Here is a 13982-nt window from a genome sequence, read left to right as displayed (position 1 = left end):
AATAACACTATGTAAAAATCATGAGGTCAGTAAAACACAGACAACTCTTAATTCCCAACAACTTTTATAATTAAATCTTCTTGGATATGAGAATATATTGTTTGTTGGTGTAGTTCAGATTTATATTTTTCCTTTTTTACTCCACAGCTGATGTTAGATGTAATTTTGGTTTCAATATTACAGTTTGGGGATTGTTGTTTTGGGGTCTGTTTAATTTGCATTGTAGGGATTAGGTAGGAGTTATGGAGGGGGTGGGGTGAGGGTGGGTAGGGGGAAGGTTGTTCCTTTTTTTGTTTGTTTTGTTGATTCTCCATAGTGAAGCAGTAGCTTTTGCTAAACTTAGAGGCTGAGCATCGATAAGAAAATGGTTAGCCATGCAGCATTCAAGCCTATGGATGAATCATAAGCAAAAATATTTTTCTTCCTTATCAGGCCTTTTATACTTCTAGCCTGAAAGCCAGCCAGGTGGTCAGAAGACAAACAGCAGCTTTTGACTTCCTTGTGATCATGAGCTTGAGTAACTGTTTGGAGTTGTGATGATGTCTGCATCTGTGTGCTACTTCACTTTGTTGCTTCTTTGAAACTGTGAATTTTCTGCAAAACTGACTGCTTTTTAAATAAAGCTTTGTATCTCTGTGGAGATGTGTATGCTGTGGGGGAGAGTGTGAGACAATCACTTGCTTCTCTCCCTGGAAGCAAGAGCCGTAGAGGCTTTGTTTTCAATTCAGCAATGCTAATACCTCTACTCTGGCAGTGCAAAATTGTTCAGACCTTGGAGATCAAACTCAGTTTTTGCGAAACTGGACCAAAACAGGCAGAGAAGGCTGATGACCTTAGGACAACTTGTCTAGCTCTCTGCTAGATGTTTAGGATGACACAGGAATTCCATGTGAATGTCTTACATGTCAAAGAGCATCTCTGATAACAGTAGCAGGCCAAGTCCGGGCCAGTGAAGCAGGTGTGTGATGGAGAGGAGGATATGGTGTGGTCCGAAGCAGTGCTCTGTCCACTGCAGTTTGTAATAACAATGTGGGGGTCCCCGTATGGCAAATCTGATCCTTGAAAACTTTGTGTGGAATTGGGGGGGAGGGGGGGGGCAGGTGGAATTTAAGGCAAAATTTATTTATAAAATTATTTTTCATGCAACATAACATCTTCTCACAAGTTCATGGATTGATTTCATCAAACAATGAAGAACTAAACTTGAATGGTGATCATAATACTGAAATAAATCTAAACCTCAACTTTAGACTGTTGACTTAAGACTCAAAGTTTACTTCTCTCACTACCCATGGCTCCATTCAAAAATTTCCCAGGCGGTGGTGGCTACTCTAGAGTGTCTTTCTAAGAGTTCACATGAGAGGTCCTGTCTTTGCCCTGCCCTTCTGTGAGTGACAGTGATTTAGCCTGGCCCAACTGCACGTCCCAGTTCAAGGTACTGTGTGGGATCAACATAGTAATGGTGGCAGGAAATTAAAAAATAGCTCTGAATGCTATACGGCTGTTCAAGTAGTCACACCTATTACGGCTAGCTCTGATTTAATTGTTGTTCTAAGTCTGCTTTAGAGAACAGCTCTTCTTCAGTTAACAGGGTAGGCTTCAAAAAATGTTCTCATTAGTATAATTCTGTAATTCTGTGATTGCTTCATACGGTGAAAAAAGCAGGAACAGAATTTCCTGAGAATCCTCAACAATAGATTGAGGAAACTTAAAAGAAAAAACAGTTTTAGAAATCCTGTTATTTCTTTAAGTCAACATTAGACTCCTGGAGATTTCTGATCTAGATCAGCGTGTACATCTAGCAACAGCAGACTTGTAAATCAATGATGGCATGCTGGAGTCAGCAGCTTCCTGGAGTTCCTTCTGGTTTGTGATACAAACACAGGTTTTGTTTCTCAGTGCCTTTTCTTATCTTCAAACTCATACTTAATAAGATGATACAGTAACTATAATTCTTGATACTGTTGTATTTAGTGCTTAAAAAAATCCAAAGCAGCATCATGAAACCCAGTTTTGTTTTAAAAACTTCATAAAAAACAAACTTGAGGATAGAATAAAGTTTATATTGACAAATCATGTAGGTTGTAAGAAACTACAAATTGTCCCAACTGCAGAACAAAGAAAAAATATTCAACAGGCATGTGGGAAGAGAAATCCAGAAACTATTACTTTTGCTCAGTAATACCCAGTGCACATATTTGTCAAAAATCCAGTGGTCTTCACTGGCAAAGTGTTACGTTTTACCTACTGATATGCGGAAATGTGTACATTTGTGTGATGCAGAGACCGTATCTTAAATTACCTTGCCTGCCTCTTCCAGATTTTTTTCAAGTGTTATTCTAGATGGCAAAAAAAGCAGTAATATACTTAGGTCAAGCAAAGTTAAAAGCTGATTTCCTCCACCACAGTAAACAGGCTACTCTTAACTCTAAATTTTCTTGAGCTGAACACTTGTCATCTCTTTTTTTTTAGTGGGCAATTTGCCGTAGTGAAAAAATGCCGCGAGAAAAGTACCGGTCAGCAGTTTGCAGCAAAATTCATCAAGAAGAGGAGAACAAAATCCAGCCGTCGTGGAGTAAGCCGGGAAGACATCGAGCGAGAAGTTGGCATACTGAAAGAGATTCGGCATCCTAATGTGATTACGCTTCATGATGTCTATGAGAACAAAACAGATGTCATTCTCATTCTGGAGCTGTAAGTAACTCGAGAGACCCATGGACAAGTAGGAGAATATTTGTTTCTTTGGTTTTTAAAAACAGACACTTTGAGAATTGCAATGATTTAATTGAAGTTCTTTTTCACCCAGAAAGGGAATAGATTCTCTATATAATAATCTTCATTCTAAGTCAGTGTTGTAACTTCCTGATTTCTACACATATTTTTCATGCTGAATGCACTACAAAGTTTTAAAAAAAAATCAGCATATTTAGGATTTCTTTTTTCTGTTTTTGCTTTAATCACTGTGGGTGTTATGGATCCAGAATGGCCTTTAACTAAATAAACTGATGTGAAGATCAGAGCACAAGAAAATAGATATTCTAAATGGAGATTAGTTTAGTAAATTTTATTGCATTTTGCATTGCTGTAAAGTGGCCTCAGTCAATGCTTTTTCTCATTTCTAACCAACATAGAACAGAATTTTCCCAGTTCTCTCTTGTTGAAATGAGAACTGAAATTTCACACTGTTTCATGCTGGTTTAGTTCCCAATTTTTCATCCAATGTAATTGCTAATAGTCTGAGGTAAATATGTCAGCAGAGACTACTTCTGTATTTTTTCAAGTCTGTCTTCCAGTTCCTCTAAGACTGCAATTGTGGGAGTTGAGCATTAGTCACCTGTTAAGAGTCTGTCAATGCCTGCTGCTGGAATGTGCATCTCCTTACATTAGATGGCATGCCTGGCACTTTTTTATTGCCATTCTTGTTCACAGTACCAGTTAACCATGCTTTAGAGTAAGAATTTCATGCAGGCAGAAATTGATACCAGAATCTTTGGCAGCACGCGTCTTTTTCTTGGCTGTTAATGTGGTTTTTCTTAAGTAGGTTCTGTCTTCCTGTTTACTACCTTTGATAAATTTTTTGTGGTAGATAAGTGATATTTCCACTTTATAAAGATACTTCAGTGTTGTATGGTTTCAGTAACATGTAGATTTACAGTAGACATTTAAAAAGAAAACTGGGAACTAACTTTTGGAGTTCCATTTTTTCTTATGGCCTATATATGCATGATACTACTTTGTTGTTTATGCAGACATATTTATACACTTCTAGTTCAGCATGTGATGGTTTATTGTAATAGTTGTAGTCTGGCTTGGTTTTTTTAGTTCCAGTTGTATACACTTGCGTTAGTTTGCCAAATTTGGATAATTAAAACAAGTATTTTTTCCCAAACTAAAATATCATCCTGTATAAAGTAGAAGTTCCTTATATTCTTATTATTTCTTGGTTTTCTTCATAATTCTTTGAAGTGTGATGTGAATATGCAGCAAAACTAGGTGGTGCTTCTTCCTTTCCCCACTTGATACTAACTCTCGTGTTCTCTTGCTCTATAATCTTACTGTCAGAGTATTGCTGCTTCTGCAGCTCCTTCTGCTCTGAAATCTGTCCAGATGAAATCAGGCCAGTGTCTGTACTTGAAAGCTGTGAGTGAGACTTGGTAATCATGGCAGTGGTAGGAGGAATGGGACTACTCCACCCACCCCACTTCACACATGGAGTAGGAGCTCTTTTGGCTGCAAGGCTGCTGTGTGTGTGTGTCAGTGTGTACCCACTATTGTCCACTGAGTAGAAGAATGACAATCTGCATATTTCATGAGCTTAATGGCTTGAAGCTCAGCAAATTATTTGCATTGCAATTTAGATTACTGTTTTTCGGAGGTGAACAATGCCTATATCTTTTCAATTTGAGTTTTGTTTTTTTTTTTTTCACTTTTCCTAACTGCTTTGTGAGTCTTTCAAGTTGAAGAAGTGCTATTTTGGATATCACAAAGGTAATGCGTTCATTTATTTAGACAGTCAAAGAGGAAAAGATGACATTAGCAGTCCCTTTGTAAACTTGAATATGCTAACTGCTACAAAGTTTTGTAGTTCTCAAAGTCACCGTGATGTTACATAAAGCTATTGAAAAGACAGGATTGTCATTGTAATCACATGCTTAGACATTCAAAATGTAATTCTTTTTCTCTAACGTTCTAATACTCACATTTTGCTTAGGGGTCCACCCTCTTGACAGTCTGTTCTTAGAGAACAATTTCATACAAACAGAAATACAGCTGAAATCTTATTAAATACCCTGTTCCACTATCCTTAGAATCTACTCTAAGTGTCCATTTTCCATTCTGATTAGAACATAGTATATTTCCTGGCACTTGTGTTCTGTTCTGACTACAATAATGAGGAATAATGAATACACACAGAGGCACAATTTTGTATAACTGAGCAAATGCAGCTGCCCTTTTGTTGCCATACATGCACAGTCCCAGGGCAATGGGGTCTCTGGCTTGTTCACTATTGATTTTTAATTTCTACCTCAGCAAGAGGTTTGCTATGTTGCATGCAGCCTTCTAAACATTTTTCTGCCTTACTACTTGGCAGTTTCTCAGAGGTGAGTAATTGGCTGGACAAGAGGGAATGGCATCAAACTGAAAGATGGTAGACTTAGATTGGTTATTAGGAATTGTGAGGGTGTTGAGGCACTGGAACAGGTTGCCCAGAGAAATTCTGGATCTCCGTTCCTGGAAGTACTCAAGGCCAGATTGGATGAGGCTCTGAGCAACTTGGTCTGGTGGGAGATGACCCTGCCCATGGCAGGAGAGTTGGAACTTGATGATTTTTAAGGTCTCTTCCAACACAAACCATTCTCTGGTTCTATTCAAGGTCATGATTTATATGCAGGAATATGTGGGCAATTGGGTAATTACTGCAGTGGCCAAGCAGGTCCTCACAACACCAGAGCTACTTATCACAAAACAGAGCTACTTTATCCACATATGTGTTTGGAAGTTTTTCTTTCAACCACCTTATATCAGGAAACAAATTTACCAAAAAACCCAAGTTTTATGAAGCATTTAATTAATGAAACTTTTAAAACCAAATCCTTCCTTAAAAGATTCAGCAGCCATGCACAAGTATGAGATATTCTTGAAGAACCTTACTTTATTGCAGTCTTTTGGTATATTTAGAGCATTCTGACATATTTTCATAACTCTAGGTCTTTGAGACAAGTGTCTCATTTCTTGACATGGAAATAACCATTTAAATTCCCACTCTGTGGACTCTTTCATCAACTTGAAAGGAATGTTATGCATGTTACATACAAACTGGAAGCCACTGTCTTTTCCTCATCTAGCTTAAAACCTTAGTAGTTTTCTTTTTTTTTTTTTTTTCTTTTATCACACAAATAATTGAATTAGAATTTCATGGTAGGTTTTTCTATACAGCTGCAGCAGTTAGAATCTGTTATATGTTAGCAGTACTAAGCTATTTCTAGTGAGCTCTGCTGAAGCCATCATTTTTTCAGACTTCACAGACTAGAAAACACAGATGTCTATGCACAGTGATAATTATTTTCTTTCCTCAAGCATGTTTTGTATCTACTTTGTTCCTGTTTTTCTGGCCTTGTATGCATAATTTCTCTCTTCCATTTTATTTTTTCTTCCACTTCATTATTAGTATTTATTTAGGCTGCTGATGTAAAATATACTGAGTTTGTGGTTCTTTGTGGAGCCTTGGTTATGGTTTCTTGCTGCAACACAAAAATACTTTAATTCTATATTGCATAGTATTGTTCAATAGAATTCATGAAAGCAGTGCAGGTGGTCTTTTTTTTTTTAAATGGTTTGATAGCAATACGTGAGTCCTTTTACTTGGAAGCTGTGGATGGAGTTAGGTATTCATACTTTTCTCTGCAAAAAACATAACTTCATTTCTTAATTTAAGATGGTTAGCTCTTGTAGCATGGTTCTGAGTGATGATTATCTGTTTCATAATTTTTTTAAAAAATAGAAAGCTTTGAAAGTGTTAGAAGCATTTGTGCATTAAATACTAGGATTTATGCTTCATTTGAAAGCATAAACTTTCTTTTAAACTTAGTCTTGTGCATCACACGGTCTGAGTTTCGATTTTGTTGGTAGCTTCATAGTATTAATCAAAACAGAACAGTGCAAGGAGAGGATGATACATCCTTGTGTAAAAATGGTGACAATTTCATTAGTTGATCATTGAAGAGTAAGTAAGAGCAGATAACTGTGAAGTCTTTAAATTCCTCTCCTATCTTATTGGTACTTTAATTTAACCTTTTACAGTTATGCTCATGAAGAGAATTATAGCCTGTCTTCCAGAAGCTTGAAGACTTCTTAGGGTTTCTTTAATTTGTAGTTGTCTTTTGGTAGAAATACCTCTGAGATTTTTGTTAATTTTACCTATAAGTAAATAATTCAGTGGCTTTGCACTGAAATTTAAGAGGAGGATTAAATATTTGGTGCTTCTTGGATATAAGAGGCTGTTAGCAAACCCTGTGACACTAATTTGTAGATCTTGTGCCACCTTTGGATTTCAAAATCCTAAATTCCAGGCCCAGAGATAAAAGCACAGAGAATAAGTAGACAGGTTAGAACAAAGGCTTGACAGGGCTGACAGGACAGGCTCTAGAGCTTATATGACTCTGCCACACAGTGAGAACTGGTTTCCATGTGCTGCAGTCCCTGAGCATAATCATTGCCCCTCTTGTTTGCTAAACCTGAATGCTTCTCATATATTAAATTTGAATGTTGTAGATGAGATCAAAATACTAAGGCACTCTGCTGAGCCAAGGTAACCACCTGCTGTATCTGGACTCTGGGCACTTCAGGAACTTCAGTGATGAAAACCTAAACACCAGTGCAGGAAAGTGCAGGAGTGCAGGAAAGATCCACAGGAATGTTCAGGCCCCCTCCTACCCTGCCCCTGAGTGGGATTTCACTGCTTTAATTATAGTCCAGGTTTTGGTGTGTGTGTTCTGGCTGGCCATTGAGGCTAATGCTTCTTGCTCAGTGTAACTGAAGAATTTAAGCACACTAAAGAAAGGATTTCATGACAGTTGGTGTCTCTAATAGAAGCTGGACAAATGAAAATGGTGTAGTGGTGCTGGAACATGTCTTCATTTTTCTGGTAGCTAGATAAAGAAAAATTGAAGTGCAGTGTTGTTCAGCCAGCAGAACAACAGCAGAGCTAGCAGCCCTGATCTGCTGTTTTAAATGTTTGGTACACTTTGTACTTCTGAGGAGTGGGTTGGTAACTGAACTATTCATAAAGGCAGTGAAATTAAGTGGATGTAAACCCCCTTATTCTTATATAAAACAAAGTAATAATATATGAGTCTTGGGCTGACAACTGCATGACTGGCTGTCATACAAGAAAAATTTGACCAGAGAATCCCTAGGGAAAACATTTCTTTTACAAATTGACAGAAGAAATGTTTGGACTAGAGAAAAATTCAGATAATTCATCAAACTGCATCTGTTTTAAAACTGGAATAAATTGCTTCTTTAACTTAGTTTATGTTGTTTTGAAATCAAAGCAAGATAAATGTTTCTTTAAGTGGCTTGGGCCTAGATTTTAAGGTTCATTGTAGATCTTTAAATTCATTAGAAATACTTAGATAATCATTAATTATCATTTAGGTGCTATTGCATAATAAGCAGTATGATCACAGCATATGACTGAGTCATTATGAGGTGACCGTGCTGTCTTTGAAGGTTAATTGATTCTAAGTTCCCTGAGTAGGTTCCCCATAATGACTTCCTCTGAGATCTGGCGATAGTTCTGTTTCATAGTTAAGAAAGCCTGGCAACTTGCAAAAAGCACTATCCAGAAATCCTTTTTCCATGGGCGTGATGTATTTTATTTCCCAGAGGGAGGTGTGTGGGTTGCAATCACATCTGTCAACCTTCCTTTGGGAAGGCTGAGAAATGCTTTTACCACTATTGCATTTTATAAGAAAGAATGCAGTCTGCTGAAAGCTTTAATTTACTTTTACCATTTCAGGAAAGCTAGCATTTCTGCTTAGAAGTATCAGTGAAATAACACATACCAGCTTTGCTCTTAGTGAAAATGTTTATACAAAATACTTCTACAAACATGTGCTCTGCTACTTTAAAACAATATAAAAGGTCATGTTGTAATGGTGAGATAGATTTACTCAGCCCTTATGACTTTCTGTGTTATAACATGGGCAATAATACATTAGAATTAGGTGGAATTAAGATGTGACTGCCACAAAGCACAATCACTTATTTTGTCAAGCATGATATTTGAACAACATATTATGACTGTAAAATTATGACTTAATTTAAATGTAAACAGAAAGGTTTTATATAGGAACATTAACGAATTAGTGCTTTAGAGGAAAACAGTATGTGAAGTTGAACATGGAGGCTTTGCAGCCATAAAGGAATTCAGCCGTGACTTGACTTGCAATCAAGTTTCTCTGTTAATCTGAATGGGTGTAGGTTGCTGTCTATCCTTTTCTTACTAGCATTTTGGCAATTAGAGTCATCTTAGGCCCAGAAGAACTGATCAGGAAGCTGTCCAGTAATTCCTACCAGCAAACAGAGAAATTGAAAGCTCTGTGCTTCCTGGGGATATCAGGCAGAGATACTCCAAAGTCCTCTACAGGAAGATGCACTAGTGCTTGGTGAATCTCTTGCCTCAACTCCCTTCAGGAAGCATCTTTATCCAGTTGGTGGCTGGGGCCAGTAGTCTTTTAGGTGCTGGTTGTGTGGGCCCTTCTGTAGAGGCCCAAAGGCAGGCTGGGAGCAAGTTTGTGTGGCTTGGGAAACCCATGCAATGGTTTGGTTTCAGTCAGATTTCATCAGAGTGCTTGTGCATCAGCATCCCCAAAGCTAATTTAGAAACAAGGGCCCATTGTAATGGAGGTAGAAACTGTACTTCTTGGTAGAAGATGATGTTCAAAAAGAGCAGTCAAAAGGGCTGACGTATGGAATAACCTGTCCCTTCTTGTTTTGATTAACACTGCTTGTGTATGTGAGATGGGATATGCGCGTTGGCCGAATGGGGCTCTCTCCTTGCTTTCCTTGCTCCACTTCTGAAGATGACTCTGGTTTACTAAAATGTGCAGTATTTATATATTGCGGGACTTTTACTCGGGCTGAGGCACAAGACTAGACGCGACAACCCAACAGCATTTTAGGAGGTTTGTGAAGGCTGCAGTAGCTTACACAGCCAGTGTCTTTACCGGCTTCTTCTAACCCATTTCTTCATCTGTGACATTGGGAAGTCTAGTTAGGATCATCTAGTTATTCTACATCTACAATCCAATTATGAAATCTGTGAAATCCAGCTCTGATGATACATCTGAGGACATTGTAATTCAGTCAATTAATTATGGAAGTCAGACTTGTAAAGTATGTTGAGTGTGGATCTGTATTAACCCATCCATGACGCACTTGAAGATTGCATTGCTGTGATACCATGGGTTTTCCTATGCCCATGGTAGCACAGCTTAATACCAGATCTTTCTGAGACTGCAAAAGGGTGTTTCCTGACAAACATAAAGAGGAAGCTGAAAAACGCAACCTCCCATGGGGACATGGGTCACTGCCCTACACGTGTGAGAAGGGCCTCCCTTGGAGGTTGCCTGGTGCAGAGGGACATTTCTGGGAAGGCAGGCATTTCTGAGCTTCCAGGTGAAACTCCTTGTGCATGCTAGTATAGCCTTTTACTCATCCTTGATGTAAAAACCCTTTTCTCTCATAGTTATTACTACCATAAGTAAGCAGCAGGAGGAGCTTGATGGGCACTGTGCTTGCCAGCTATGGCAGCGCCCCAGGCTTCCGGAGCTCGCCCCCACAGCTGAGGCGCTACCAGCAGGAGAATTCGCAGTGGCCCCCTCTGTGAGGTGAACCCACGCAGGTTCTCCTCCTGGACATCAAGAGTGAGATGTGTAACATGAGGGGGCACACCAAAGTCCCACAGACCAGAGGTACAGCTGCTTCTGGGAACAACACTTGGAGTGCATTACAGCTCGTCCCTCCTCACTCGCCTACTCATTCAGCAAGGGCTGCCAAGTCACTTAGGGTAACAGTACTTCAGCATCAAAGAAGCATACAACAGATTGGAAAAATCTACCACTTCTGCTAATAAACTTTCAGTTTTGAAAAAGAAAGAAAAACATCTCAAGCCTTTTACCTTCTTTGGCCCTCAGTTTTGAGATTTGAAAGCACTGGGTATATTACCTGTGAAATACAGATAACGTTTTATTGCACGCAATTATAAGGCTTATGATGTGTCATTAAAGAAATGTCACTACAATTAACCTGTGGTAAAGACAGAAGAATTGTACTCAGCAGTACAGAATCAGAATAATTGCAGGTAAGAAGAAACTGAATAGTCTCTTTCCATTTTAGACAAATGCATACATCTTGAAAAGCTGCAAACTTCAGGAATTAAACCTTTTTTGGGGTGGTCTATAAGGAATGTGTATAATCAGTGATAATGATAGATGCCGTCTTTGAAACCTAATAGTCGTGTCTTTAACATGCCAACAGGACTAGGAGCAAGCTTTACCAGCCATGTCACACCACCTGTGTGACACTGTCATTCTGAGACTGCAGTGTGGACAGCACAGTGCTTCAAGAGGGCATTGCTGCAAGTGCCTGCCTGAGTACTTCTCTTGTATTTGTGATGGCTGACGAATGGTTTAAGCACCAGCAGGAGCTTTTGCTGTTTTGCAGGGTTTCCAGCTGCTTGAGAAGCAGGACCAGAGGCAGTCTTTTAGTACAGTCTTACAAGCTCTTCTTCAGCTGAGGATCCATCTTCTCTGGTTCCCCAAACTGTGTGATAGCTAGCACAGTGCCAGACCATGCTGAGTGCATGCAGGTGATGGGTTTTGCTGTGGCTGCTGCCACAGCTGCCCATGGCTGGAGCAGTAGCCACCGTGAGTCTGCCTGCTCCATGTGTCAAGGCTGTGCTCCAGTCTACAGCCACTCAACAGCTCCAGCCAATGACGCTTGTAAACATGTGCAAGTGAGCTTCACGTGATGCTAAGACCTTTAGCCCAATAATTGGAAATGAATGTCACTGTTCAGCTCAGTGCAGACATACAGACATTAGCCTGAAAATATTTTCTTCTTTTTTTTTCTCAGTCAGAATCAAACAATGAGAGAATATGCATGTGTGTCCATTTGGAAGATGCTTCTGACCAGTCTCTGTAAAATAACAAGTTGGATTTAATCATTAGGAATGCCATTTTACTGTCTCTACAACAACAAAAAAAAAACATTAAAATGACCTCTCATCCTTACAGTCTATAATTCTTATATTTTAATGGCACTTTGTTTCAATAATTGCTTTCATGCAGAAAATATTACAACACAAATAATACCCAAAACAATACTCTCATTATTGTCTAGGCAGCTCAATGAAAGCTCCAAGAACTCATTAAAATACACTTTTCATGCAATTTGCATTACAATAATGCAGATTAAGTCTCTTAAAAAGTAGACATGATAAAGAAGTCAAATGAATTTCCAGAAATTTGCCCAAACTATTTACCCATTGTTATATGTTAATCACCATCTCATGTTTCATAATCAGAGCTCTAAATCACAAACAGATTATTTTCTTGCCCTGCAGAAAAGCAATAAAAATTAGGGTACACTTTCAGAATTTGTCTTAGTATCATTACAGTAAAAAAAAAACAGGGGGTATTATGACCATTTCTGCAATCTCCAAGGCTTTTTTTTGTACCCCTGCTTTCACAGATGAGAAAAGTGGTTTGCTACAGTGGGCAGTCATATGTCGTTCAGCTGAAACATGAAATGTGTTTGTTATTTGGGAATAGCTGTAATTCTATCACTTCAGTTTTCTATCACTTCAGTGTCTCTTTATGCTGTTGACTGAGTCAAGAGCTGCTTGACTTAGCTGAGAGTCATGTCTTTAATCATTTCTCTCTCAAATGAAAAAATCCAGATGTGCTTATATACCCTGTCTTACCTCTTTTCTTTCTGCTGTGGGGATAGAACACCTGCTGGAAACAGTCTTAAAGGTGTTTCATTGTAGAAAAGATATCATCATGTTAGAGTACAAACAATATAGGTGCTGCATGTAATATGGTATTTCAAAAATGTAATCTATTTTCAAATATGTGGATGCTCTGGGGAGTTCAGAAACTAAATACTAGGACAGCTGCCAATAAATATTTCAAAATCAGCTTTAATTTTTTTTTATTTTTCAGTGAGGGTGTAGAAATCTGATGTGTTACTGATATGAGCCAATTAAAGTTTCATTTTCTAGATAACGTAATGTCCCATTATGTTAGTATGTTTTGAGTCTCATTATTTCATATTTCATTTTATACTTTTAAATGTGCATAGAGAGAGTAGGAGGCTTTCACTTCAGTTAAATTTAAATACTGTTAACCATGTTATTTGGGTTTTCTAAACTTTTTTTTTGTCTGAAAGTAAGACTCTTTTTACTGTATTCTTTTCAGGGGGAGGGAGGGGCTTACTAACTCTTTTGGATATTGAATTAAGTAACTTTCATAATTTTTTTGGGATATTTGAAACATTTAAAGCATCTGGATCCTTTTCAAGGTTTGAGGACAGCTAAGCTGAAAGGAACCCATGGGTTAAAACAAGTTTGTCAATAACTCTGCTTCTGCTCTCCAAGTGTTGCAGGTGGAGAGCTCTTCGACTTCTTAGCTGAAAAAGAATCTCTCACGGAGGAGGAAGCCACAGAATTTCTCAAACAGATCCTTAATGGTGTTCAGTATCTCCACTCTCTGCAAATTGCCCACTTTGATCTTAAGGTGTGTTGAACAGATAAAAACTTTGACAACTGAAAGCAACATCCGTTAAAGTCCTTTGTAATTCTAGCCACAAATCAGTCATCATGCAGATCTTGGCCACAGTTTTGTTTTGCTAGCTTATGTAGACAGGGGAAAGCTCAGCCACCGGAAAGAAGTTACTGAACTGTAAATAGTTCCCATCTGTAAGATTCTTCAGGGGAAATGGCACCTCCTGACAAAAATAAACCATTCTGAGAAAACAAACCTGAAATAAAAATGAGGACTATGTATTTTGCGTTTTTGTTTTTTGGTTTTTTTATGTGAATGTAATCTGGGTGAAACATTCTGACCTAGATGCCTTTTTCAATTCGGTTTTTTTTAGACACTTAACTGAAACTGCAGTGAGTTAAATACAAGGATTTTTGTGGAGCGAATGACAGATTTCCACTTCTCTCTTTTTCTCTTTTGTGGCTTTTTTGTTTGTTTTCAGAAAAGTTGTTAATTGCATCCTTTTGATAATGAAAACAGAGCTTTTTGTATCTAAACTGATCAACTGCTTTTCATGTTTCAGTTTCAGGATCTTTTTCCCCCCGTAAGATTTTTTTTTTCAAAGGTAGACAACTAAACATTTCCCCTTAAGTCTTCTCAACTGGGCAGAGAAAATGAGTAAGAGAAAAAGAAGACATTATTATTTCATTA

General features: G+C 38.2%; 1 protein-coding gene across 1 annotated transcript in view; it reads left to right on the top strand.

Moving 5' to 3' along the window:
• Positions 1-13982, top strand: part of DAPK1 (death associated protein kinase 1) — an 85858-nt gene that overhangs the window by 37495 nt on the left and 34381 nt on the right. The window contains exons 3-4 of the mRNA XM_058827355.1: positions 2473-2694; positions 13166-13304. Of these exons, the coding sequence (XP_058683338.1) occupies positions 2473-2694; positions 13166-13304 (361 nt within the window). The remainder of the gene's footprint in view (positions 1-2472; positions 2695-13165; positions 13305-13982) is intronic.

The sequence above is a fragment of the Poecile atricapillus genome, chromosome Z (assembly GCF_030490865.1).
Source record: "Poecile atricapillus isolate bPoeAtr1 chromosome Z, bPoeAtr1.hap1, whole genome shotgun sequence".
Classification (NCBI taxonomy): domain Eukaryota; kingdom Metazoa; phylum Chordata; class Aves; order Passeriformes; family Paridae; genus Poecile; species Poecile atricapillus.
This window is presented reverse-complemented; position numbering and strand designations above follow the sequence as displayed.